This window comes from Tachypleus tridentatus, chromosome 7 (genome assembly GCF_004210375.1).
Source record: "Tachypleus tridentatus isolate NWPU-2018 chromosome 7, ASM421037v1, whole genome shotgun sequence".
Lineage (NCBI taxonomy): Eukaryota > Metazoa > Arthropoda > Merostomata > Xiphosura > Limulidae > Tachypleus > Tachypleus tridentatus.
Window position 1 is genome coordinate 116,411,407 of NC_134831.1, and position 27,813 is coordinate 116,439,219.

Here is a 27,813-nt window from a genome sequence, read left to right on the forward strand (position 1 = left end):
TCTTGGATGTAAAAATAGATTTCTTAACACCATTTATACTACATTTAATCTGGAAAATATATCCTATTCCAGTAATGTTTAATATGAAAGATTGTTTTGAAACTCCAGTTTAATACAGTTACAATAGTTGAACAGTTTCAAACTGCAGTTTGACATGAAGCTAGAAATTAAAAAGCAACATTATTTACACAAAAACCTTGTTATTAGAAGTATTTTTTAGTTTTACAGAAGAGTAGATAACTGTTCCAGTACTAACTAAAGTTTAACACAGTACACAAGTCATTTGACATTGTTTCAATCTTCTGTTAAAATTTCTATAAAAGTTACTTGAGGGATATCTGTACTCAGTGCCCCTAATTTTGAAGTAATAAATTAGATGAAAGGAACCTATAAACACTTGTAATTCACACTTTTTACTTTAAGAATGTCATTCCACACATTGTTTTGTTTTGATGTCTAAACACTTATCTTAATTTTAAAAAAAGCATATTTAACTACTCTTTAAAGAAAATTATAGTTAAAAATATAATCCCCTAATCAACAGTATTTGGTATAAAACTACTGCATGATACTGTGGTTTTAACCAAGTTGAGAAAGTTACACTTTAGCTACAAAGCCTTAGTAATAACTTGAGGTAAGGTTTAGACTATATGATTATCATTTATTTAACCAATACTAACAAAATTTTCTTTTATCTTTATTTTTCACAAAGTACATTCCAAACATTGTGCCAAGCTAAACCTCTTACTTAGAGTGATAACATCAGATTTTGCTTTAACAGAAAATGTTTCCTGGAGTTGTATGTTCTAGAAAATTAGCCGATACTTTTAACAAAGAGAAATTAACACTAAGAGTTTTGTCAAATACCGATAGAAACATTTTGTCAAATATGGGACATGACTTATAATACAATGAAAAACATTAAGAATAAAAATCAACACCTGTCCTCCAAACTTCTCAATGACAGTCACTTCTGAAAAAAACAAAAATCTTATTGTAACAAATTTGAAGAGTAATAGGTTTACCTAACATACATTTCCAATTCTGTTTATATTGACAAGTTCTGTCAGACTCAAACATTACCTTACACATACTTTATGTGCACCATACAATACTTTCTTGGTAGCACTAGATACTAAATTAAAATCAACTTAATTATACAAACTGTGTTTCTTTAAATTTCACAATCCAAACTTTACTTACTAGTTCACTTTGGAAACAATATATTTACATAATAAAACTTGCTTTTAAACTAACTTACTGTAATGAATCAAACCTTTCAATACAGGCCAAGTACACAATACTGTATTACTTCAACTTTGAGACACCCCACTTTAAAATGGGATTTTCAGCAACAAAGATTTGGATGATAATTAGAAATGAATGTTGAAAGAGTTTCATGTATCAAAAATGTTAATGTATTTAAGATGAAATATAAAACACAGAAAATTTAAAATGTTCATTGCAATAATGTTTATTTAAATCAGAATGTTACTCTGATGTTTTTTCTGACTTACTTTTGTATTCTGAAATTCAAGTATTGTAATTGCTTGATTTACTATTTTCTTAAAGAAAATTTTGCATTCCGTCTTCCACATCTTCAAAATCTGATAACAATTTTTAACTAATTGTTGTCCTTTGCTATAATGAAACCTATTTTCCAATAAATTTCTTACACCAGCCACGGTTAGCTTTGAAAGAAACACCACTGTTTCTTCCACATTTTGTTAACATTAACTTCTCTCATTACAGACAGTTCTTTATTTTGTAATTTGTTGAAAACAGTGACAGTTTCAGAATGTCTTCCTTTTCTTGTAAAAACTTAATTTTCATGTCACACCAATGACGTACATTTGCCTCACTCACTGTATTCTTATCAGATACATGATACCCAATCTGTTTGGTGCACAAAATAACTTCTTAAATTCAGCATCACATGCAAGTTGCTTTTCCACAAGTAAAAAATGCAATAACAATAAAAACAAAAATAGTATTTGAACAACAGGAAAGTCAGAAAGACTGAGGGTTGAGATATCCATCTACACCACTAGATGGCACTGACATCAGTAAATTTGATGCTTGGTAGGTGTTTGTTTTGTCTGAGTTCTTTTTAAAATTAATCCAATCTGTTTCTTAATACAGAATATTTTTGAAAATCTTTGTTCAAGGAGTTTGAGACTTGAGTGAAAAAATAAGTCTTAAATTTGAAGTAATATGGTATTAAAGATTTGACACTTATGTGATTACAGTTCTCTGATGATACAAGACAGTATGCACATGTGAGAGTTCAACTTACTTCATGATAGCTTAAGCACATACTAAAACAACTGCTTATAAATAGTATTTTTAACTTTTAAAGTAGCATTCAAACTGTCTCGGATGTTTTGCATTTCCAGAAACCAGTGAAATAGGAAAATTTTATTTGTGTTTGTTTATTGTACATTTCATTAAAAAAGGCCATACAAACTATATATACCACTGGATTTATTGTTAAAAGCCTTCATCAAGGTATGCCTGTATGATCAAAACAGAAGTACAAAGCACATCTGTGATGAACCAGCAATTAATAGTAGTATAACAAAACTTCCAGTAATGACTATTCTTGGGTTCCTAGATTAGTTACACTAGAAAAAAATATCAACTAATTACAGAATACACAGATGTGTGACTGTCATTTATCAACTATCCTACAAAGTTTAGACTAATATGTGAGAGCATCAGAATTTAATAAAAAACTTGAAATTAAATGTTGAATAATTGTTGTGTTTAAACAGAATGCAGAACTGTGCGATATTATTAAATCAGTAGTATAATAAATAAAATGTACATTGAACACTAAATGTGACTTAAAAGGATATTTTAAAACTTTTCAAAATTCTTGGAGCCCTTTAACTTGCATTTAAATCTTAATATTTATGGTGGGATTTTGTTCCAATTCCACAAAAAGCACTTAAGAGGGCCACATTTAAAACTGAGTGATCCATCACACCAATAATATGCAAATACACACACAAAAAATTGAATAATTTCAGGTCATAGCAATTACAACTGGTCAAAGTATGGAATTTCTAATTTATTAATTTCCAAGACCCTTAAACAATAAATTCAGACAACTTTAATAGTTTAATTTTAGTTGGTTATTTACATGCTATTCAATAACTGAATCATAATTTTAATTATCTGATCATTTTATCTAACACCATTTAACATAACTGATAACTATGGGTAACCAATTATAGACCTAAATCATGCAATTCTTAACACATTACATCTTTTTGAAACTTAGCTTAGTGAAAAGTGCTAGAGATAATCCACTTAATTATACTATTACAAACAGATATTTTAAAGCATGTTTTTGCTTAATTTCTTGTGGTTACAGGACTTTGAAAACACGAGTCACAAAAACGTGTAGACAAATATCAGTAGTATGCAAAATTACTTTATAAATTTTACATAAAAATGAATGATTTCATATATATTTTGGCCAGTTCTTTATATTGAGTGTTATAATAGGAGGAAATTAAACAACTTAATGTACACATCACACCCCTACCATTAGTAGTAAAGAGAGAAATTGGATTTTAATTCTCAATAGATAAAAGTTACAATAAAACAGTATCTGCTAAACAAAGTGCTAACAATGACAATTTCAGCCATGATACAAATTTTACTTGTGAAACCACACACTTAAACGTGTCATTAGAGTAGTGTTGAGGAAAAATTTTAAATAACTATGGTTAAATGCAAGAACTGAAGTTCGTAGGTGCTCTAAATAAGATATTCTATTTTTATTTTTTTGTTGCTTTCCTTAATAATACTGATTACACTAGTAACAACATTGAATGTACATTATTATTATAAAGATGGTTTTGCATTTTTAGCTTAAAATGTTTATTCAGAATTAAAACTCCTAAGCTGGCCAAATCTTGCAAGGTAGCGAATCTATGGTCAAATATATAGCTTATAATAAGAGTACTCAACCGATAAATCATGATTTTAATACCTTTATAAGTAGGAATGCAAGTACACTTAGTTAGCTGGGTTGGATTTTACCTTCAAAGTAAACAGTTTACTTTGACAGAGTTATAATTAACTGTAGCAATTTCACAGACACCATATTTGTTTCATTAGGTATGGAAGAAATATTCCTTGATGTTCACTTACTGATTAACTTTATGACTGCATTCCAATCATATTTGGAAGTAATGACCTAAAGGCATTTTTGAACTCTAACATGCTAGAAGTACCCTTTCACAATGTTGGAGCTTTACTCCAAAACAATTATACATATAGTCAGGTAGCACTTCCAATTTCATAGCAATACACATTAAATTAATACATACCTTAAAACTTCAAAAGCCATTTGAACAATGTACCAAGTTTGTTTTTATCTTCTGACAGGTGATCGACTAATGCTGCGGCGTGGTGAACTGCGAGACCTACTTCGGCTTCTACTACGTGAATAGCGCCTCCTCGGTGAACGATACCTACAACATTACATATAATGAAGTTAATTTAACACAGATCAGTATTTCTAAGATAATCATCTTACCAAGCAATTTGGTTTGTTTTCTTTGAAGTTTGTGTACACAAAATGACTCCTGAATTTAAAAATCTTAATTTCCAGCCCAGAATATTTATAAAATCTTCAAAACAAACATATATATTGGCAACTATATACACAGTACAATTACCCAACCGAAATGAATTAATATACATAAAGGAAAAAAACAACCATATACTATAAAAACTATTCCGGTCTTAAATCTTTAACAATCTTACTTAAAGTTAATTCTTGTTAGAAGAAAAACATCTAATGTCCTTATTCTTAATTAAAGATGTATGTAACTAAAAAATGTTTTAAGAATAAAGCACTGAAATACAAACAGTACTAGAGTTATACACTTTACTGTTTTACTAAAAATATACAACTATACAGGAATTTGGGAAAGCTTTATTTAGAGCAAGGTCAACCAAGGTTGCAGAATTTTATGCAGACCAACATTTCAAATCAGACATGTTCTTCAAAAAACACCTAGAAGAAATAAAATTAAAGTTAACATTCAGACCTCCAGCTGAAATGATAAAAACAAAATAAAACCTTTAGTGTTCCAGCTCAACTACACTTACGTCTCTGAACTGAAGATCTTTCTGATAGAACACAAAAGCAGCAATACTAACATAAAACTTCAATTAAATTAGTAAGCTTTTTTTTTTTTTTTATCCATCTTCTTTCCACCAGCTTCAAAAAATAAGTTCTGAACCTGATATGAAACAGTACATATAAATTACAATTAAAAATATTAACAGACCTCAAACTGGATCTTCAAGCCATCGGATATACTGAAAAGAACTTTCATAAAGTTCTTGAAACTTTTGTAAATGATAAAGTATTTGCAATAAGTTGCAGAAAACATGCAATACTTTTTTAAAAATTAACAAACCTATTTCATTATTTTTTTTGTTGTTGTTTATGACCTACGGTTAAAACACTTAGCAAATACCAAAATAAAATTTGTAAAAAACTACTGATTGTGAAAACAAAAGAAGAAACAAGAAAATGTAGTGTATAATAAACAATTTTGATCATCAATTGAAACAATTGTGTCACATAACAATACAGGAAGAAAGACAATACCCGTACACTGAAGCCTTTGACAAAATGCATAATGGCGATTGATATGTGCTGATCACGGCCAGTAAGTTCTGAGGTAGGTGTAGGATAAGATTGGTAGATATGTTGTAAGCGATGCATCCAAGATGCACCCGAGATGAACGGTGTGGGTGAGATGTGGGATAGGTGATTACAAAGTGTCACGTTGGAATGCTGGTTGGTAGCAGACCAAGGAAGACCAATGATGCAAATGAAGATAGATTGAGATACAGTTGCAATGTTGTTTTTAGGAAGAAGTGGACATTTGATTGCCGAAACCTTGTGGTTTGTAGGCTAAGTGGTGAGCAGCATTAACTGATGTAATTGTAGAAATTGAAGAGTTAATTCAAACAGTATTCTGCGTTGGAGATACCCTGTTCAGGCTGCAGTCGAGACGAGTACCTTGCAAGGTTTTGACCAGGTCCATTACTGAAGCATTTTGAAGCAAAATCTAAAAGAAATATTGGGGGTTTTAAATACATGTTTATAACACATTCTGTAGCAGAACTTCATATGGGCAAGTTGTAATGTAACCAATCAACTCTGGCTGGTTACCTTCTATAATTACAGTAAGAGAAAGGTATGGACTTCTACTGTCTCAGTCACCTACTTCTGCACAGAATGGTGTAACGTAACGCATGCAGGCCAAAAGCAGTTACTTTATACAACTTCAAACTCAAATTATTGAAATGGAGAAATAAAAGCAAGTTAAGCCATATGAGGAACACTGTAACAAATTATAATCAAAATTATTATTAATAGATTATAAAATCAAGTATTAAAAACATTGAAAACTTTAATTTTCTGCATTTTCAAAAGAAACAAATAATCAACTTTATGTTATTATACCAAAAGGTGACAAGTTCTCCCCCACAAGATATACTGCTGCAGGTATAGACAACTGTAACATATACAATTTATTACTCTACCTTGGTGGTGGTGGTGGTGGAGGTGGACGCCGACCTCCTCCTCCACGCCCTCTTCTTGATCGGCCATGAGACATTTCCACTCTTATCCTACTACCACAAACTCTCCTTTATAAAAAAAAGGAATGAAAATTCAGTTAATTTTAATAAAACTAAATATTCTATAACTAAAAATATGTATATCAAATATTTTTATGTAAGAATTACTACTACATTATATCCAATCTTTGCTAACAACTGGCTGTCACTTAACCATCCTCCAGATGGCAAACACTAAAGAACTACAAGCTTAACTTTAACCTACTTCATGACTGCTACAACTTTCAAATGAAAGTGTTAATATATATGAAATTCTGTAACAGTAAAATGACACTATTGTTTATATAGTATGGATATACTGTATACCGTTTAGTAATAGTTCTATATAAATAAAAACTTGTTGCATGTGTAGTTAAAACACTACAGGCATTTGATAAGTTCCAAACCTTGACTTTGTTTTATAGCAACAGGTAACAAAATGAACCCTGAAACACAGCCAGTTTCATGTACAACAATCATCCAATATAAAACAACTTTCATAAAACTTGCTTTTATTTCCTGGTAAGCACAAGCAATTTCAGCAGCCACATTATACCAAACATTATGCACATCTAAAAACTGCCATATATTTTGCATTCCCAGAAACCACTGTTACAGTTTTAAAATATTATTCTCTCCACCTCAAAACTTAACAATAACAAAGCATGTATTTATATATAATACAAACACAAAGTAATTTAAAATGATGTATAAAACAGCTTAGAATTAAGAAGGCAGGAATTTTGGCTTGGTTAATTTCTTTTAAACACTGAAAGGTACTTAGTTAAATCCAATGACTGACAAGATTACTACGTAAGAGGCCTCGGTATCTTTTCTTTCGTGCAGTAGGGTTAATAATAAATATTGTAATGGTCAGACATAAATCTTACCATTTTTAATATTGAACTTAATACTTGATCAGAATTTAAGTTAAATAAGCCTAAGCACAACTGATATGATTGATTCTTACTGAATATTCCTGCAATCTATAAAATGCCAAAACTTTTCGAAATCAAAATTGGAGGTCAGCAAATTTTCCAGACGAAATGACATTCACGTGCCAAAACTTTTAGAGTTTAGAAGCCTCTAGAATTTTATGATATATATTTATCACTAAGAATACCATGATGTTAATACCTTCTACAGAGACCCAATTGTCATCAAGTTCAAGCTTTTAGAAAATTTGGAATTGTGTGCAATGGTTATATAAAGAAAAAAGCTGGAATTGTATTTGATGGTGAAATTGGACTTAAACATGTTGCATTAACAAATTCTTGATTCTAATCACACCAGTTAAGTTTAGAATTTTTACGATTGTGTCAACATTACTTCATAATCGTGTAAATACTGCCACTGTAAAATTATTTGTATTGTGAATTAATAAATTTGTAAATTGTTCATCTTGTTCTTTGTCACAATCAGCAATTTGTACTGTAGCAGACTCCCTGGAGTTTTATAGTGGTAGAAATAACATTATTTATATTGGGTACTTGCTATTAAAAGCATGATATACAGTGAAAACTAATACTAAGTAAATACACAAAAGTAAGTGAATGCCACTGGCTAGTTGCATCTGTGACTAGTGGTTTGGAATTGGAAATGGGCCACACTCTTGGACTGGACACTGACAACTTACCACGATTGGATATCAATGTTGAAGGGAGTGAAACCTGTGCATTTACTAGCACTGAGCTCTTCAATCATTGAACCTAATCTTTATAAAGGTCTGTATGTTGCAAGGATTATTTTTTAGCTCTGTTAATAAGTGCTCACCACATAATTACACATATAAAAAGATACCATGTATTTAGTTTAAGCATTTTGCAGTCACTATGGAAACTTAGTACAAATCATGTTTACTTTAATATTTACAGACCACTTAAATGGATAATGAAAACTTGTACACAAGTTTAACACAGTAACAAATACATAACATCTTACTAAGCCTCCCTCATCAGGTATCTGATTATGGAAGGGACAAAACAGAAAGCAATCATTAGGCTAAGGAGCTGTTTATTTTTCTCAATATTATTTAACAGACATATAGTATTACATAAAGAGAAAGTAAAACATCTGCACACTTCTGTTGTTTCCACAAAATGAGATGTATAGCCATAGATTATTTTCATGACAATTAAAAAATTAAATCATCTGTAACTGGATGTTAAGTTATAATGACAGTATTTCAACAGTGACACGTGTATTCCAATAACGTGTAAAAACATTCGAGAATCTTTACTAGCAAAGTCAGATACAGCCACACCTAGTACAACTTTAAAAGCAGAATTATACTAGCACATATGAGAATGTTTAATGGCTTACATTCCATCCATGGCCCGAACAGCATCTTCAGCATCTCTGCTGTCTTCAAACTCAACAAATGCAAATCCTGGTGGGTTTCGAGCAACCCAGACATTTCTAAGAGGACCAAACTTGTTGAAAGCTGCCTCTATTTCATGTTTGGCTGCTCCACTGTTTAGGTTCCCAACGTACACTTTGCAATCGAAACTCCAATCTCGACGAGACATTCTATAATAATAAAAGCAAGATTTAACTACACTTCAAAATTATTCATTTAATCTCATTTCTTGAGAAAGTGAAGAATATTTAGCTCCAATCCTTCTCTAGTTTTGAAACAAGCTGAATTAGATATTGTTCTTGCAGAGCTTACAAATTTGTGATGAATTTTTCCCCATACAACACTGAAAAAAACTATATAGAACAATAACAAAGTCACATTAATTCCCAACTATTTTCAACCCTTACTATTCAGGAGTCCCACTACTTTTGTAATTAAGTGTGGAAAAGGTGGCACATTAACACAATTCCTGTTACAATCTTAAACACCTCAAATCACCCTAACTCTTCTCTTAAGAGAAAACAATTTGAGAAATTATCTTCTTATATGACAACCCCTCCATACCAGTAACCATTCTAATGGCTCTTCTCTGAACCCTTTCCAACAATTCAATGGATTTCTAAGGAAACAAAGACTGAACACAGTATTCTAAATGTGACCTAATCAGTGAATTATACAGTGAATTTGTAAGCTCTTTAGGACTTTTATTCAATATTTCTCCAAGAACAAACAAATCTCATTTGACCTACCACTAGCAACATGACAGTGCTTGGATAGCTTTAGAGACCAATCGACTTTTACACCAAGATTTATTACCTTTATAACACTGTGATGGACTAACACTACCTGGACTTAGGTAGCTGGACCAATCAACAATCAGCTCACAGTGAACCAATCTGGCCATCACCGAGCACATTTCATTTACAATCAATGCTGAATTTTTTTTAAGATGGCTGAAATTTTTATGGTGTATGCCAAGTTATTTTGAATAGTAAGTGACAGTGAGAGAAAATTATTGAAAATTATACATTGAACATAAAGCAAATTTGGTAAAACAAACGATGTGAATGGTTATCAGTGAAATAAATCTTATTACAGCCTAATGCAAGTAATTGTGTTAACAGCTAGGCCTAATAGTGATATTTTTGAACTTAGAAAAAGAGTTCCATTTTGTATTGCTGGGTAGTTCATCAAGTATGGCTTCCAAATTATGCAAGAAAATTCCAATAAACAACTAAACCGTTCCAAACATCATATAATGCAGTTACTTAAGTATTATAATGCCAAATCAGAATTAACATCCTTTGACATAGCCAGATCATTACATTATGCTGATTGGAGTTTAACAAAAATTAAGAGAATTCAGCTGTTCACTAGGTATTTAAGAATGCTGCAAAGAGAATATTCTGAGTAGCAGCAAGAACTTTTACTGTGCAAAGAAAATAGCTTTTGATAAATTGTGCTTATTTATCCTTGGAACAATAATACAAGATGCTTTGGACAGTAAAGTCCAAACCTGAAATGTCCTGTTCCAACTGGCATGTACGTATTTGCCAAAGGGTTAATAACATAAACATACATGTATAATGGAATGGTATTTGTTTTGGTTTCTGAAATTTTCACAAAGCTACAAAATGACTATCTGTGCATGATAGTCATTTATTAGTGATAAAGTGATTTATTAGTGATAATCCATCACTAATTTAGCAGTGAAAGACTAGAGGAAAGGCAGCTGGTCATTACCACCCACCACCACTTCTTGAGCTACTCTTCCATCAACAAATAGTGTTGACCATGAAATAAATCTATGTCCAAAAGAGTAGGCATGTTTGGTGGGATGTGGATTCAAACCTATGACCAGACTGCAAGTATTCTAACAACTTAACCATTCTGGGCCCTAGCATTAAAATAACTTAATCCTAAGTTGCTGTATCATAATAAATGAAGGATAAGTGAAAAACATTTACAAACTAAACAAGCTGAAAAAACGTTGTGCAGAATATTTGATAATTCTACTAATTTCCAAAGCTCTAGTACCAACTGCATTAACCCTAGTACACACACTCAAAAAAATTACGTTGCCCACACTGGGGGCCATTTTTGGCCCCCACCAAAAATATTAAAAAAAAAAATTTATTTTCATATAAGCAAAGTATAAATTTGGACAAAATATTCTATACAATTTATGCATACACTCTGGGTAACTTTATGGTCATTGCAATCCATTTTACTACATTTGATACACTTTGAAGTTTTTTTCCTTGAATCACGTGCACACATTTGACACCATTTCCTAACGTTCTCTTCAGCAACTTTTTGTCTTTTTGGACGGATCATTTCATTAGTATCTTCTTCAGGCAGTAATTCATCAGTAAGCAACTTCAGAAATTCACGTCTTGCTCTTTTTTGGTACTTTGATGCGAATTCTGGATGGCGCTGGCGATAGAGAAGGTAAGCATTGTATGTGGCAGCATCAAGAATGTTATAAAATAGTGCCATTGGCCACCTTCTGGTCTTTCTTTTTGTGGAAAAGAATCTATTTGGTCTAGTGTATCGACTCCTCCTTTGGTGGAGTTATAGTATGATATTATTTCAGGTTTTCCTGATTCATCATTGATTGAGGGCTCTCTATGCAACGTAGATAAGAATATTCTAGAATGCTCGTGAACATTTATAGTGTTCTAGAATGTTCTAGAACACAAAATTTCATATCAATATATTAATTGATTGTTTACCAGAAATGTAATTAAGTTATTTTGAAATGGGGGTCAAAAATGACCCCCAGTATGGAAAACGTGAATTTCGACATTAGACAAGGGGTGTAATACCCCATTTGCATAAAATACATGTTAAACGTATTAGTATAGTATGTTATTAGTATAGATTAAAGTAGGTACATTTTTAGGTCCAAAAGTCACACCTTTGATATTTCTATAACAACTTAAACACAAGTGGGCCCATTTTTGACCCCCACCGTGTGTATGAGGGTTAAGTAACTCAGTGTAGGATTGGTCCCTGGGAGAGACCTTGTACCCATTTTGTGTTTGTTATAGTTTTCATGCTATAACTTAAATCAGTTAGCATATATTTGCAAAATATAAAAAAAACTTAACTTTAATCTTTACAAAAGTAACCAATCTTGGTTACATTTTAATGGGCTACTATTTTGGGGAAGACAGTCATTTAAATTGTTATACAAACATACTCAGATTATTATTTACAAGTTCTTAAACTTGATTTTCTTAAAAAACAAAACGATAAATAAAGAAGTAATGTAAATAATTACCTCTTCTAGTTACAACTTCTGCACTGGAGTTGCTGGTTGTCAAAACTTGCTAAGCCTTATGAAATTTCATATGGCAAGGAAGTGAAATATTTAAAAAATAATGTTGTACACATACATTTGAATAATCTAAAAATCATAAATTACTATATTGATACTACTGAAGTCCACTAATTTAGCAAGTTTACTAACTAAGCTATATTTGGGTCTAAAAAAGAAAGGAAAAAAACAGGCTAATGATCCAACTTACCAACACAAAGGCTGGTCTTGAAAGAAGGAGAAGATGCCTTTTTTTTTTATATATGAAAATGACTGAGATAAATCATTAATGGAACATTCTGAGCTTTCAACTGGTTATTCATATGTTATACACACAAGCAACTGTATATAAGAGACCATTTCCAAAAATAGAAAGAAGTGAGCTGGGCCACAATTTGACTCAATACACGAGAGATCTCAGCAAAAAAAAAATAGGACCTTATCCTATATTCTAGGTTGTTAATATCAGTAATTTGAGTTCCTAATTTGTACAAAACTATAGATTGTACTTGACATCACAAACAAAGTTTAAGCAATGCTGCATTCAACATAAACACACACACACACACAATGACATGACCTTTGATTCACCCAGAAAGAGTCAAGTCTCTGGATGGAAATTTAACAAATACAATTAAATTATACCAGAAACTGAGAAAATACAGACAGTGCAACAACATAACCAATCTCTTACTGATGCCAAAGATGGCCAAGTTAAATATTAAAATAAGAAACAGACTTCTTTTGTGAATTAATTTTATGCAAGATTAATTGACAATAGTTACAAGTTCATAAATTACCAAGTGTTGTGTGTGATAATAAATTCGAACCCTATTGTACACTCAAAATGTAAAAGTTCTTTGTGTCACTACTTCTTAGTAAAGACTATAAACAAAAAACTTACTACATGGCTATAAACATCACTAAAGCAATACTTGCTATTAAACTTCTAACAATTATTGTACAGGGTGTTTGGAAAATCACTGTGCACTTGTATATTTATTAACAGACAAAACTGCACAGTGACTTTCCAAACACCCTGTATTAAAACTATTTTATAAAAAGTCAACCTTATTTTACACATACAGTTGTGTGTGTGTGTGTGTGTGTGTGTGTGTGTGCGCGTGTGCGCGCTCACTAACCTTTCATGCAGTAATAACATTAAAACATAAGATCTGTTTAGCTTAAGATATTTCATAATAAACTTAGTATGTCTAAAGATTTAACAAGACCTGTTGACACAGTCTGGCAAAATTTGATTACTGCTAAAAGTAATTCAGTCTTAGTTCTACATCTAGAACTGTCTTTTGGTTCTAATTCTAATTTATTTTCATTTGTTACAGAATTAATGTTTTTCACATCTTATTGTTACAGCTGATGAGAAAGATACAAATTTTTTACTACAGAACATAAAGAAAAGCCAAATTTGAAGCTCATCTTCATTTAAAAACAGAAAGACTGGTACCAATTTGATGAAATAAAAATCAGTCTTGGTTGTTTTTTTTACACCTAACAATTATGCTGCTTTAGTGTTTTTTTTAAATTAATGTTTAGATTTTTCAAAGATACATTAACATCCAGCAGTGAAACAAAACTGCAAATCTAAAAAATATAAAATGGTTGCTGGCTAGATTTTATTACAAAGACTTTAGTTAAAATAAAATCATGATGAACAAATATGTTTTCACAACTTCATTTAAATTAACACTAACCAATGTGATCAAAATATAAAAAAATTATATAAACTACAATGGATGTTTAAATCTGTGTGTGCTGAAAAACCATTACCATTACACTTAATTTGAATTACATTTATATATTTTAAACATTTAAAAGATGGATTCATTAAACTTGCATTTAACACAGAAAATCAAAAGTTTATACAATCTCGCATTTTAGAGTTAAAATCTGAATAAACATTGAATCTAACCTAAAAAACAAAAATAAAAGAATATGCTTATTGTTTTCGCGCTTTGGACTTCACAACGAGAGTCCATATTATATTATTATTGCACTAAAACTATACTTTCTAAGCGTTCAGTTTACCTAAATTGTAAGACTAAATACAACGTCCTGAAACTATGACTCAATAGTCAATACACTACAATCAAGCCTAAGACTAGGAGGCTTCTGGCCAGAACTACTGCCATATTGTTTGTTACTGTTACGACTACACTATAACTTGTAGCGTTAGGCGTAAGCGTACTTAACTTTATCAAAGTACTTTCCACTATTTACAACTAGAAAAACTTATACTGACTTCCAATCTTTAAATAACAAAACTACACAATAATATACTTTTATATCACCTAAAAAAAACTTACTTTATTCAAATCCGTTTTAGTTGTGTAATATACACTCACTATTTTTCTTGAGAACGAAAACCGCTCGAACAGAAAGACACTTCTCCCTTCCACTACATATATATAGATGGAGTAGCCCCCTTTCTGTATATATCTATGGTTTGCTGGTTTGTTTGTTTTTTTAAATGTTGGTGTTGTACATAAAACAACTTAAGCAAAACCTCGAAAATCATATAGTTATACCAAAATAGGTCCTGAATTTTTCATATAAAGTGTTTTATCTGTTTTAGTTTTAGTAAAACCCAATTATTTAGTTTTTATCATCACATTAAAATATAATTATTTTAAAAAATGACAAAAATATCTGTTTGTTATTTTCGCGGGTATGGAAATCCGGCATCAAACAAGCTCACCCTTAAACTATGGATGCGTTTTAAATTATTGTCAATCCCACTGTTCGTTGATAAAGAGTAGCTCAAGAGTTGCTGGTAGGTGTTATTATGTAGTTGCATTCTGTTATATATTTAAAAACGGCTGATATGAGTAGAGAAAGCACTAGTAGAGGAGCAAACAACGTTTCGACTTTCTTCGGTCATTGTCAACCTGACGTTGTTCACTCCTCTACTATTGATTTCTCTACCAATACCAGCCGTTTTTAAATATATAATTTTCTCTACAAGTGGGTTTTCTCGTCATCAAGGACTAGTTGCATTCTCTGTATTTGGAAATTCAAAATTAGGGTGTAAAGGATGGTAGTAGATATTCTTAGTAACTTTACCTTCAATATAATTCACTACCGTTTCTTTTAAAATTATGTCGTACGTTAAGCAAAAGTGTTAAAGAAAGGAAGAGAAAGAAAGAAAGCTGTGATACTTGGATTATTTTGAAAGTGAAATACTTCCTATAAAACATTATATGTAATGTTATTCCCTTTACTTCCATTGTTTGTTAGACTAATTTATGGATCTACTCAAGAACATTTAATTTATTTATAGTAACAAGAAGGATCAAAACTTTTAATGGTAAATCAACATGTTTACTGTCTTCAGTTCACTGAAAAAGTACTAGTAGGTAAGGGTAAAGACGAAGACATGACAAGTAATAACATCAGTGTTAAAGTTGTTGGGAAACTCAAGCAGACTTTGAGTTTTTCACTCTTCATCAACTGACGAGTTTGAAAGTTCAATCTCTTTCATAAATCCGACTAAGTTTTTTGGTTCTACACTGTGAGCATTTTTGAGTCCACAGTTTGGAAATGTCCAAATAATTGATTCATTTAATCAGACGACCTATTTTATCTTACATATGACGTCTTTGTAGTTTCATTAAACTAATGAGTATATCCTGGTGATTTTTTTCATGGTTTATATTTGCATAATTTGTTTTCAAGTACTTCAGTGTTGATTCTGCTAAGATACCTAGATATGTTTGTCCAGAGTCAAATTATTACTTTGATTCCATTCATCAAAAGTGGCAGCAAATATTATGATTGGTCCTTCCATTTCTACTCGCAGCTTGAGAAAGAAAGTAATGCAATACTAACAATACTAAGAAATACTAACGCATTTCTTTAACGTACCAGTTATGTAACTATGAAAGAAGTATTTTTGTATGTGTAGCATTTTGAAAGACAAATGCTGGCCATGACTTGATGGTTATAGTACTGGACTTACAATCTGAAGGTCGCAGGTTCGAATATCCATTACACTAAACATGCTCGCTCCTTCAGCTGTGGGGACGTTATAATGGACGGCCAATCCTACTATCTGCTAGTAAAAGAGTAGCCTAAGAGAAGGTGGTGGGTGGTGATGCCTAGTTACCTTCTTTCTAGTCTTACACTGCTAATGTATAGCCGGCTAACTCAGATATTCCTCGTGCAATTTTGCGCAAAACTGAAACAAAAGAACAATTGGAAGGTAAATGATACGTTTTATAAATGTAATTCAACACATTATTCAGGTAGTTTATTTATCCTGAGCTAAACCGATAAAATTTGTTCTAACCTGGTTGCCAGAATCTTAAACATGTTACAAACCTAGAAAAAAAAAAAAGAAGTTGTGAAATATTGATGGTTTTAAATTTTTCACTACATTTTTTACTTTATAATTATCACTATATAAAAATTGTTATTTTCACTTTTTAGCATGTTACTTTCACATATTAATTCATAGATCGTTCTTGACTTAGCTAGGTAGTCAGACCCTCTCGATTCGCTATTTGTAGGCAGTGAGCTCAAATCTTATCATCAAATATGTTAATAACTTCATTAACAAAGGTATTACAATGTGAGGGCTATGATGCAACCAAAACTTTAAGTTCTTTCTCTATTTTTTATTGCAAAGGTTTTTAAGTATCCTATATATCTAACTGCTTGTAAAATTGCACGAAATTGATTTAGAATTACTTGTAATGTCTAGTTCTGTTTTAATCGTCTTTAGTGTTACATTGGGTGAAATTTAACAATCTATTAAAATTTATATCTTCTCACCTTCTTGGCTTTTCAAAAGGTTATAGTATCCTTCTTGTCGTATGCTGGTCCATTTGGTAATATCTTTAATATATATTAAGGAATGTCGCAAGAGAGTGATTAGTCATGTGATGATGCAACCCGAGGCAAAGAAACTGAGGTTTCTTGTGAGATTAAAAATATAATATTAGAAGACTTCTGTTTGGTTTATGAATGTTCGCGGTTCTCTGAACCTGCTTTTTGGAGAATAAGAAACTTGAAATGCTATACACTGAACCAGTAGAAGTGGCGACTGTAATAAATAGCACACACACCGGCTTGTATGTGGTTTAAGGGTTAAGTAATGAATGATAGTGTTCTTAGTGTATTACACTTTCCATTCAATCCAACTATTCTATTCCTATATATAAACTCAGCCAGTAAACGTTAAGCACTGTCCCACAATACCTTACCCTGTCGAATCTCACGTTATTACTGATGTATTCTATACTCACGAGTTAATTTAGTTCCCCTGAATATAACATAATTATTTCCTCACATGATTCTTTTTTATAAAGATGGTTATATTTCAAAGCTTTAGATAAACATTTTTCACTTACTGTAAATGGTAATGTTCCAGAGTTTAACTAAAGTGTAATTGAATGTGTAATACACTAATGCAATTTTTATATTACAAATATAATACTTCAGGATCAACTATGGCTTAAACATAACGAATAATTTGTATGAAATGGCCACTATATATTTAATTACCTTTAAGAACATGCATGTGTCTTAATGGAGATAACCAAATGAAATCACTGAATGAATTTCTCATGTATTTTTTAATGTGTTCGTTTTCTTGGCTAAACTTTATTTATTTAAGTTATAGTAAAACTGTTTTTGAAATCTGACGGTTATATTACGTAATCTCATTTATTGAATATTACGTACTATAGTTTGTATTTCTTTGCAAATAAGAACATTTCGTAACTTGCGAACAGAATGTCTGTCTTTAATATCTAAGTTATTAAAAAATATCATTATTTTTCAAACCGTAACCTTGAATCGTGGCTTTTTGCTTCTTGTTATTCGTACTAATCAAAGAGAGCCAAATATTAAGATTCCATTTTTCTCCAGAAATCAGTTAGAAAAATTAGAAATGCTAACAGTGGTAATATTACTTTAAAAAGTTTGTATTATCATAAAAACTAAGATAACCAAAAGCGGTAAATTTTACCTCAAATAACAAGGGTCATTTTTTGGAATTGAAAGTTCATTGCATCGTTTTATTATTTTTTGCTTTCAAGTTATTGTCGTTATTTCAACAGAACTTCTTTAAATTCAAAATTTCTCGAAAAATGCAAAATAATTCTAATCGCAGATACCAAAATCTCGAAGTCCACATTGCTTAGGCCTGACATTATTTAGGCTTTTATTATCTACGGCGTATATTCAATAAAGAGATAAATTAACTTCGTAACTTGTGTTTGTTTTTTTGCTTTAGTTTCGTTAGTGCTAAACTTTATCGTAGTTAATACTATCAGCAAATAAATTTATAATGCTATTATACAACTTCGGCCTGGCATTTCTAGGTGGTTAAAGCACTCGACTCGTAATTCGAGGGTTGCGGGTTCGAATTCCCCTCACACCACACGTGCATGCCCTCCCAGCCGTGGGGGCGTTATAATGTGACGGTCAATCCCACTATTCGTTGTTAAAGAGTAACCCAAGAGTTGCGCTGGGTGGTGATGACTAGCTGCCTTCCCTTTAGTCTTACACTGCTAAATTAGGGGCGGCTAGCGCAGATAGCCTTCGTGTAGCTTTGCACGAAATAAAAACAAACAAACAGCACAATAAAATAAAATAAAAAATAAGGAGAAGTAAAAGAAACTCCATGTATTGGATTTTGAACATTATTACACATAATAACATTAATCTATGGTATAATATTTCTGGCCTATTTCAGAGTTAGAAAAATTATCTTTTTTCCTTTTTTTGTGTTTACAATATATACTTTTTATTGTTTTCATTTTAATGCTATTCTTTCGCTTTAAAGATTTATTCAGATTAATTTTAATTCTTTATTTTGTTTAATTTATTTTTTCTGTCTTTTGGCATGTTTAAGCGTGTTATTTGAAACATATATGTTTCAGTTTCTATAACTCTCACCACCACTACTGGCTCCTCGCTAAGCCTAAAATATTTATAATGTTCAAAACCGGGTTTTAGAGGTCGTAGTAGGGACGGTGTGGCGTTGCCCTTAACAACAGATAAACTCACTAAAATTGTACTCTTCTACCTTGTGTTTCCTTCTTAGCTTCCATTTCCTGATTTTCTTTGTGTCACCACAGCACGCACCCTTGTCACGTGCCTTGACAATACACTTCGGCACCCTAACTCTTTCTGCTCTTAAAATAATTTATAATTTCATTTACAAATTTCTACTTTTATTTTGTTATTAACTCAATTTCCCTATAAATTATTTTTAAGTTTGATATAAATGTTTAAAACCAATTCTAGTTGATTTATGACATTGTTTGAATTTTTAATTAAAATATTAGCATATGACCTATAAGTATGTTTTTTCTTAACAAGCGGGAGGCCCGGCATGGCCAAGCGTGTTAAGGCGTGCGACTCGTAATCTGAGGGTCGCGGGTTCGCATCCCCGTCGCGCCAAACACGATCGCCCTTTCAGCCGTAGGGGCGTTATAAAGTACGGTCAATCCCACTATGTGTTGGTAAAAGAGTAGCCCAAGAGTTGGCGGTGGGTGGTGATGACTAGCTGCCTTCCCTCTAGTCTTACACTGCTAAATTAGGGACGGCTAGCACAGATAGCTCTCGAGTAGCTTTGTACAAAATTCCAAAACAAACACACAAACAAAATTAACAAGCGGGATACATTACTAAATTAGTATTTTAACATGTGACCTACAAGTATGTTTCGGGATACATTACTTACTTAATATTTTAATTATTTTTTAGGATGCTAATTAATTTGTTTAATACAGCTCCACGAATTGTTACCCGCATTTATTTGTCACTAATTTTGGATAGATAGACCAGAGGAAAGACAGCTAATATACACTATCCACAAACAGCTTTTGAGAGACCAGAGAAAAACAGCTAATATACACTATTCACAAACCGCTTATGAGAGACCAGGAGAAAGGTAGCTAATATACACTATCCACAAACAGCTTATGAGAGACCAGGAGAAAGACAGCTAACATACACTATCCACAAACAGCTTTGGATAGACCAGAGGAAAAGAAGCTAATATACATTATCCACAAACAGCTTTTGATAAACCAGAAGAAAGACAGCTAATATACACCATTCACAAACAGCTTTTGAGAGACCAGAGGGAAAAAAGCTAATATACACTATTCATAAACAGCTTTTGTAAAAATGAATTGTGAGTTTTAACAGTCAATCTTATAATGGTACAGCAAGTGTTTTTTGCGACATGAGGCCGTCATACCACGAGCCTTTACATTCATAGTTTGGACACAAGAACAACTATGCCACAAACTATTTTTATATGTAGTTCATATATTTTATCTCTTACCTGTAGAAATACTTCCTCTGAAACTGACGGAAAATATACGTATATATTTGTTTAAAGAATTCTAACTAAAATATCGAGTAAAATAAGAAGGATAGTTTATTTAATCCATTAACCTTCTGCGTGTGTTTTGTGTTTATCTTATAGCAAAACCACGTCGGGCTATCTACTGTACCCACCGAAGGAAATCGAATCCATGAATCCATGGGGGACTAATTCTCTACGACAATGGCCATTGATTAAATAACCATTGGTTTGTAGTTAAGCACAAAGGTACACAATGGATTACACTATGTAACACAAATTTTGTTCCTGGGTGGTATGTGTTATTATTTTTTAATTGTTTATGTTATAAAAGTACAGAAAATGACCATTATCCCTCTCAAACTTTGCTTTTGTGACCTGGATAATGTAATTTAGAAATTAACCTATTTTCAATGTAAAAACGGGCAAATTTGCACATTTTCATTTACATAAGGTTTGAATAAAGCAACATATAAATTAAGTAGTGCGCTGCGGTCTCCCTTCTGTCCCAAAGGCAAAGATAACAGGGAAACTTGGTAAAGCCTCCTTGGAGACCCATCAGGAATGTCACCATTTTGAAGTCTCCAATAACCTCCCAGCCATACTCATCATACTTCAAGGCTTCTAGCAAGGTCGTGACGTTGTTGTAATCCTCTTTGAGGTGCACCGAATGAGCTTGGGGAAGAGACAGATACTTATTTCCGTTATGGAACAGCAAAGCTTTGAGGCTTCTCGATGAGCTATCAATGAAGAGGCACCACTCGTTCGGATTACAGGCAATTCCAATTGCCTCGTACAGATCGAATACATTGTGGCAGAAGCAGAGCCCATCTTGTCGAGTGAAGAAGCTTGAGAAATGTCAGTGACGCTTCATCTGACTTGGGACCTGCATACTTTCATCTAACAAATCCCACTCCTTCACTAGATGTCAAAAGCTCGGCATTCCACTTTGTTAGACCAAGATATCTGATCAAGACATTGAGGTCTCTTTGGTTGGGGTAGTGTGGGTTTCTCTCACCAGCTGCACCTATAAAATTGTAATCTGAATCTTCAACGTCTACCTCCTCTTCTGATTTGCTGTTCTCTTCTAAGGACGGTTGCTTTCGCTCTGGCAGAGTAGGTACAGGAAGCTCAGGGCAGTGTGGCAATGGGACGATGTATGATGGAAGGTCCGGATACATGATGGCAGATGCATTCTTGCCAGCCTGACGTTAGGAAGGGTCCACCATGCAGAAGTAGTAATTGTTTGAGTGGTCAGTGGGTTCACGCCAAATTCTTGGAATAGCGAACTTCATAGTTTTCTTTCATGAAAAATATTTTATTTGTGATATTTTTTCTATATTATTGGATATTAAAGAAAATAAATTAATTGAAAGATATTCAAATTTTAAAAGGTCTAAAATTTGTATAATATAAAATCTTACTATTCAAGCAAGCAAATATTGTCCGTCTTACCTTCTAGAGTGTTTTTCTGCAGAGGTCGCAAGTAAAATGAGGTGCCCAGGGTTTGTTTTGATCCCTGATAGACATGCCGAAATATGCCTTTGTAGGCTTCACACATTATAGCAGATGCTGTCACAAAGTACTTTTTGTTTTTGTCTTGATAAATTGGCCACGTACATAGCAGAATGCGTCTGAAGAATGCTTGCAGCTTCGCCATCTCTGATAAATTCAAATAGGTCTATGTGTTCACTTAGGCAGCTGGAACTAAACTGAAGTGAGCCCCTGTATATATATTACTATGCAAAGTTCCAGAAAATTCTAAAAGGTTCTTAAAAATTCTTATAAGTTCTACAACATTCTAGAAAGTTCTTGAAAATTCTTGTCAGCTACTCAGCACTGAATTTTCCTGGAATATTCTGGAAAATGGGTAAATTCGAAAATTTCATTACCAAGGTGACAAAAGCAAAGTTTGAAGAGAAAAATAGGTCTTTTCCATTTACTTTAGGCATAAGCAATTGGGAAATAACACTTTCAGCCCAGGAACAAGAAAAAGTTTTGTTTGGAAATTTCGCACAAAGCTACTCGAGGGCTATCTGTGCTAGCCGTCCCTAATTTAGCAGTGCAAGACTAGAGGGAAGGCAGCTAGTCATCACCACCCACCGCCAACTCTTGGGCTACTCTTTTACCAACGAATAGTGGGATTGACCGTCACATTATACACCCCCACGGCTGGGAGGGCGAGCATGTTTAGCCCGACGCGTGCGCGAACCCGCGACCCTCGGATTACGAGTCGCACGCCTTACGCGCTAGGCCATGCCGGGCCGTACAAGAAAAAGTAAAAATTTTGTTACATAGTGTTATCTGCATTCTGTTCGACGATTATCGAAATGCGGTTTCTAGTGTAGTTAGTCAGCAGATACACTGCTGAGCTACTGAAGGTCATGCTGTTACGGATTATATGGTATGGTTGGAGGAATCTGGTGGGTGCTGGAAAAAGTATTTTAGAATATCTATAATCTGGCTTTACGCTCATACTAAGAAACAATTTCTGTTCTGTTCTGGTAACAACTTTATTTTCCGAGAATTTAGATTGAGCATGTTGTTTAGTTCAGAATTTAACGTACTTTTGTAGATTTGGAGGTTCATCTAAACATTTCCAGAAAAAAATACGTGTGTATGTTTTCTTATAGCAAAGCCACATCAGGGCTATCTGTCGAGTCCACCAAAGGGAATCGAACCTCTGATATTAACGTTGTAAATTCGCAGACCTACCGCTGTACTAGCGTTTAATCGTCTGTAGTGTTACATTGGGTGAAATTTAACAATCTATTAAAATTTATATCTTCTCGCCTTCTTGGCTTTTCAAAAGGTTGTAGTATCCTTCTTGTCGTATGCTGGTCCATTTGGTAATATCTTTAATATATATTAAGGAATGTCGCAAGAGAGTGATTAGTCATGTGATGATGCAACCCGAGGCAAAGAAACTGAGGTTTCTTGTGAGATTAAAAATATAATATTAGAAGACTTCTGTTTGGTTTATGAATGTTCGCGGTTCTCTGAACCTGCTTTTTGGAGAATAAGAAACTTGAAATGCTATACACTGAACCAGTAGAAGTGGCGACTGTAATAAATAGCACACACACTGGCTTGTATGTGGTTTAAGGGTTAAGTAATGAATGATAGTGTTCTTAGTGTATTACACTTTCCATTCAATCCAACTATTCTATTCCTATATATAAACTCAGCCAGTAAACGTTAAGCACTGTCCCACAATACCTTACCCTGTCGAATCTCCCGTTATTACTGATGTATTCTATACTCACGAGTTAATTTAGTTTCCCTGAATATAACATAATTATTTCCTCACATGATTCTTTTTTGTAAAGATGGTTATATTTCAAAGCTTTAGATAAACATTTTTCACTTACTGTAAATGGTAATGTTCCAGAGTTTAAATAAAGTGTAATTGAATGTGTAATACACTAATGCAATTTTTATATTACAAATATAATACTTCAGGATCAACTATGGCTTAAACATAACGTATAATTTGTATGAAATGGCCACTATATATTTAATTACCTTTAAGAACATACATGTGTCTTAATAGAGATAACCAAATGAAATCACTGAATGAATTTCTCATGTATTTTTTAATGTGTTCGTTTTCTTGGCTAAACTTTATTTATTTAAGTTATAGTAAAACTGTTTTTGAAATCTGACGGTTATATTACGTAATCTCATTTATTGAAGATTACGTACTATACTTTGTATTTCTTTGCAAATAAGAACATTTCGTAACTTGCGAACAGAATGTCTGTCTTTAATATCTAAGTTATTAAAAAATATCATTATTTTTCAAACCGTAACCTTGAATCGTGGCTTTTTGCTTCTTGTTATTCGTACTAATCAGAGAAAGCCAAAATATTAAGATTCCATTTTTCTCCAGAAATCAGTTAGAAAAATTAGAAATGCTAACAGTGGTAATATTACTTTAAAAAGTTTGTATTATCATAAAAACTAAGATAACCAAAAGCGGTAAATTTTACCTTAAATAACAAGGGTCATTTTTTGGAATTGAAAGTTCATTGCATCGTTTTATTATTTTTTGCTTTCAAGTTATTGTCGTTATTTCAACAGAACTTATTTAAATTCAAAATTTCTCGAAAAATGCAAAATAATTCTAATCGCAGATACCAAAATCTCGAAGTCCACATTTCTTAGGCCTGACATTATTTAGGCTTTTATTATCTACGGCGTATATTCAATAAAGAGATAAATTAACTTCGTAACTTGTGTTTGTTTTTTTGCTTTAGTTTCGTTAGTGCTAAACTTTACCGTAGTTAATACTATCAGCAAATAAATTTATAATGCTACTATACAACTTCGGCCTGGCATTTCTAGGTGGTTAAACACTCGACTCGTAATTCGAGGGTTGCGGGTTCGAATTCCCCTCACATCAAACGTGCATGCCCTTTCAGCCGTGGGGGTGTTATAATGTGACGGTCAATCCCACTATTCGTTGTTAAAGAGTAACCCAAGAGTTGCGCTGGGTAGTGATGACTAGCTGCCTTCCCTTTAGTCTTACACTGCTAAATTAGGGGCGGCTAGCGCAGATAGCCTTCGTGTAGCTTTGCACGAAATAAAAACAAACAAACAGCACAATAAAATAAAATAAAAAATAAGGAGAGAGAAGTAAAAGAAAGTCCATGTATAGGATTTTGAACATTATTACACATAATAACATTGATCTATAGTATAATATTTCTGGCCTATTCCATAGTTAGAATTAGATTTATCTTTTTTCTTTTTTTTGTGTTTACAATATATACTTTTTTATTGTTTTCCTTTTAATGCTATTCTTTCACTTTAAAGATTTATTCAGATTAATTTTAATTCTTTATTTTGTTTAATTTATTTTTTCTGTCTTTTTGCATGTTTAAGCGTGTTATTTGAAACATATATGTTTCAGTTTCTATAACTCTCACCACCACTAGTGGCTCCTCGCTAAGCCTAAAAGATTTATAATGTTCAAAACCGGGTTTTAGAGGTCGTAGTAGGGACGGTGTGGCGTTGCCCTTAACAACAGATAAACTCACTAAAATTGTACTCTTCTACCCTGTGTTTCCTTCTTAGTTTCCATTTCCTGATTTTCTTTGTGTCACCACAGCACGCACCCTTGTCACGTGCCTTGACAATACACTTCGTCACCCTAACTCTTTCTGCTCTTAAAATAATTTATAATTTCATTTACAAATTTCTACTTTTATTTTGTTGTTAATTCAATTTCCCTATAAATTATTTTTAAGTTTGATATAAATGTTTAAAACCAATTCTAGTTGATTTATGACATTGTTTGAATTTTTAATTAAAATATTAGCATGTGACCTATAAGTATGTTTTTTTCTTAACAAGCGGGAGGCCCGGCATGGCCAAGCGTGTTAAGGCGTGCGACTCGTAATCTGAGGGTCGCGGGTTCGCATCCCCGTCGCGCCAAACATGCTCGCCCTTTCAGCCGTAGGGGCGTTATAAAGTGACAGTCAATCCCACTATGCGTTGGTAAAAGAGTAGCCCAAGAGTTGGCGGTGGGTGGTGATGACTAGCTGCCTTCCCTCTAGTCTTACACTGCTAAATTAGGGACGGCTAGCACAGATAGCCCTCGAGTAGCTTTGTGCAAAATTCCAAAACAAACACACAAACAAAATTAACAAGCGGGATACATTACTAAATTAGTATTTTAACATGTGACCTACAAGTATGTTTCGGGATACATTACTTACTTAATATTTTAATTATTTTTAGGATGCTAATTAATTTGTTTAATACAGCTCCACGAATTGTTACCCGCATTTATTTGTCACTAATTTTGGACAGATAGACCAGAGGAAAGACAGCTAATATACACTATCCACAAACAGCTTTTGAGAGACCAAAGAAAAACAGCTAATATACACTATTCACAAACAGCTTATGAGAGACAAGAGGAAAGACAGCTAATATACACTATCCACAAACAGTTTATGAGAGACCAGGAGAAAGGCAGCTAATATACACTATCTACAAACAGCTTATGAGAGACCAGGAGAAAGACAGCTAATATACACTATCCACAAACAGCTTTTGAGAGACCAGAGGGAAAGAAGCTAATATACATTATCCACAAACAGCTTTTGATAAACCAGAAGAAAGACAGCTAATATACACTATCCACAAACAGCTTTTGAGAGACCAGAGGGAAAAAAGCTAATATACACTATCCACAAACAGCTTTTGTGAAAATGAATTGTGAGTTTTAACAGTCAATCTTATAATGGTACAGTAAGTGTTTTTGCGACATGAGGCCGTCATACCACGAGCCTTTACATTTATAGTTTGGACACAAGAACAACTATGCCACAAACTATTTTTATATGTAGTTCATATATTTTATCTCTTACCTGTAGAAATACTTCCTCTGAAACTGACGGAAAATATACGTATATATTTCTTTAAAGAATTCTAACTAAAATATCGAGTAAAATAAGAAGGATAGTTTATTTAATCTATTAACCTTCTGCGTGTGTTTTGTGTTTATCTTATAGCAAAACCACGTCGGGTTATCTACTGTACCCACCGAAGGAAATCGAATCCATGATTTTAGCATTGTAAGTCTGTAGACTTAGAGTGGGGGACTAATCCTCTACGACAATGGCCATTGATTAAATAACCATTGGTTTGTAGTTAAGCACAAAGCTACACAATGGATTACACTATGTAACACAAATTTTGTTCCTGGGTAGTATGTGTTATTATTTTTTAATTGTTTATGTTATAAAAGTACAGAAAATGACCATTATCCCTCTCAAACTTTGCTTTTGTGACCTGGATAATGAAATTTAGAAATTAACCTATTTCCAATGTAAAAACGGGCAAATTTGCACATTTTCATTTACATAAGGTTTGAATAAAGCAACATATAAATTAAGTAGTGCGCTGCGGTCTCCCTTCTGTCCCAAAGGCAAAGATAACAGGGAAACTTGGTAAAGCCTCCTTGGAGACCCATCAGGAATGTCACCATTTTGAAGTCTCCGACAACTTCCCAGCCATACTCATCATACTTCAAGGCTTCTAGCAAGGTCACGACGCTGTTGTATTCCTCTTTAAGGTGTACAGAATGAGCTAGGGGAAGAGACAGATACTTATTCCCGTTAT

At 32.8% G+C, this 27,813-nt stretch overlaps 1 protein-coding gene across 6 annotated transcripts; it reads right to left on the minus strand.

Moving 5' to 3' along the window:
• Window positions 1-684: 684 nt before the first annotated feature.
• On the minus strand, window positions 685-14,794 carry LOC143256454 (RNA-binding protein 1-like). 6 transcript variants are annotated; one of them, XR_013031364.1, is made up of 7 exons: window positions 14,663-14,763; window positions 12,303-12,357; window positions 8,980-9,186; window positions 6,583-6,687; window positions 5,645-6,104; window positions 4,344-4,487; window positions 685-973 (listed from the first exon to the last, which is right to left on the minus strand). XR_013031364.1 is itself a non-coding variant. In XM_076513702.1 (6 exons), the coding sequence occupies exons 3-5, from the start codon at window positions 9,183-9,185 to the stop codon at window positions 4,388-4,390; spliced, it is 411 nt and encodes a 136-aa protein (XP_076369817.1). In that variant the 5' UTR covers window position 9,186; window positions 12,303-12,357; window positions 14,663-14,759; the 3' UTR covers window positions 685-973; window positions 4,344-4,387. The 6 variants fall into 6 exon arrangements, 3 of the variants coding, with proteins under 3 accessions (XP_076369817.1, XP_076369816.1, XP_076369819.1); XR_013031363.1 differs by lacking the exon at window positions 12,303-12,357 and having other exon boundaries at window positions 14,663-14,794; XR_013031362.1 differs by lacking the exon at window positions 12,303-12,357 and having other exon boundaries at window positions 5,639-6,104; window positions 14,663-14,794.
• Window positions 14,795-27,813: the final 13,019 nt, after the last annotated feature.

What these genes read in the sequence shown, in the direction of transcription:
- LOC143256454 (XM_076513701.1), bottom strand. Translation starts at nt 9,185, where the DNA reads ATGTCTCGTCGAGATTGGAGTTTCGATTGCAAAGTGTACGTTGGGAAC. An exon ending in GTTCGGGCCATGGATGGAAT is followed by an intron (nt 6,688 to 8,979) that starts GTAAGCCATTAA and finishes TTTTTTATAAAG; the next exon opens with GAGAGTTTGTGGTAGTAGGA. An exon ending in CCACCACCACCACCACCAAG is followed by an intron (nt 4,488 to 6,582) that starts GTAGAGTAATAA and finishes GTAATGTTGTAG; the next exon opens with GTATCGTTCACCGAGGAGGC.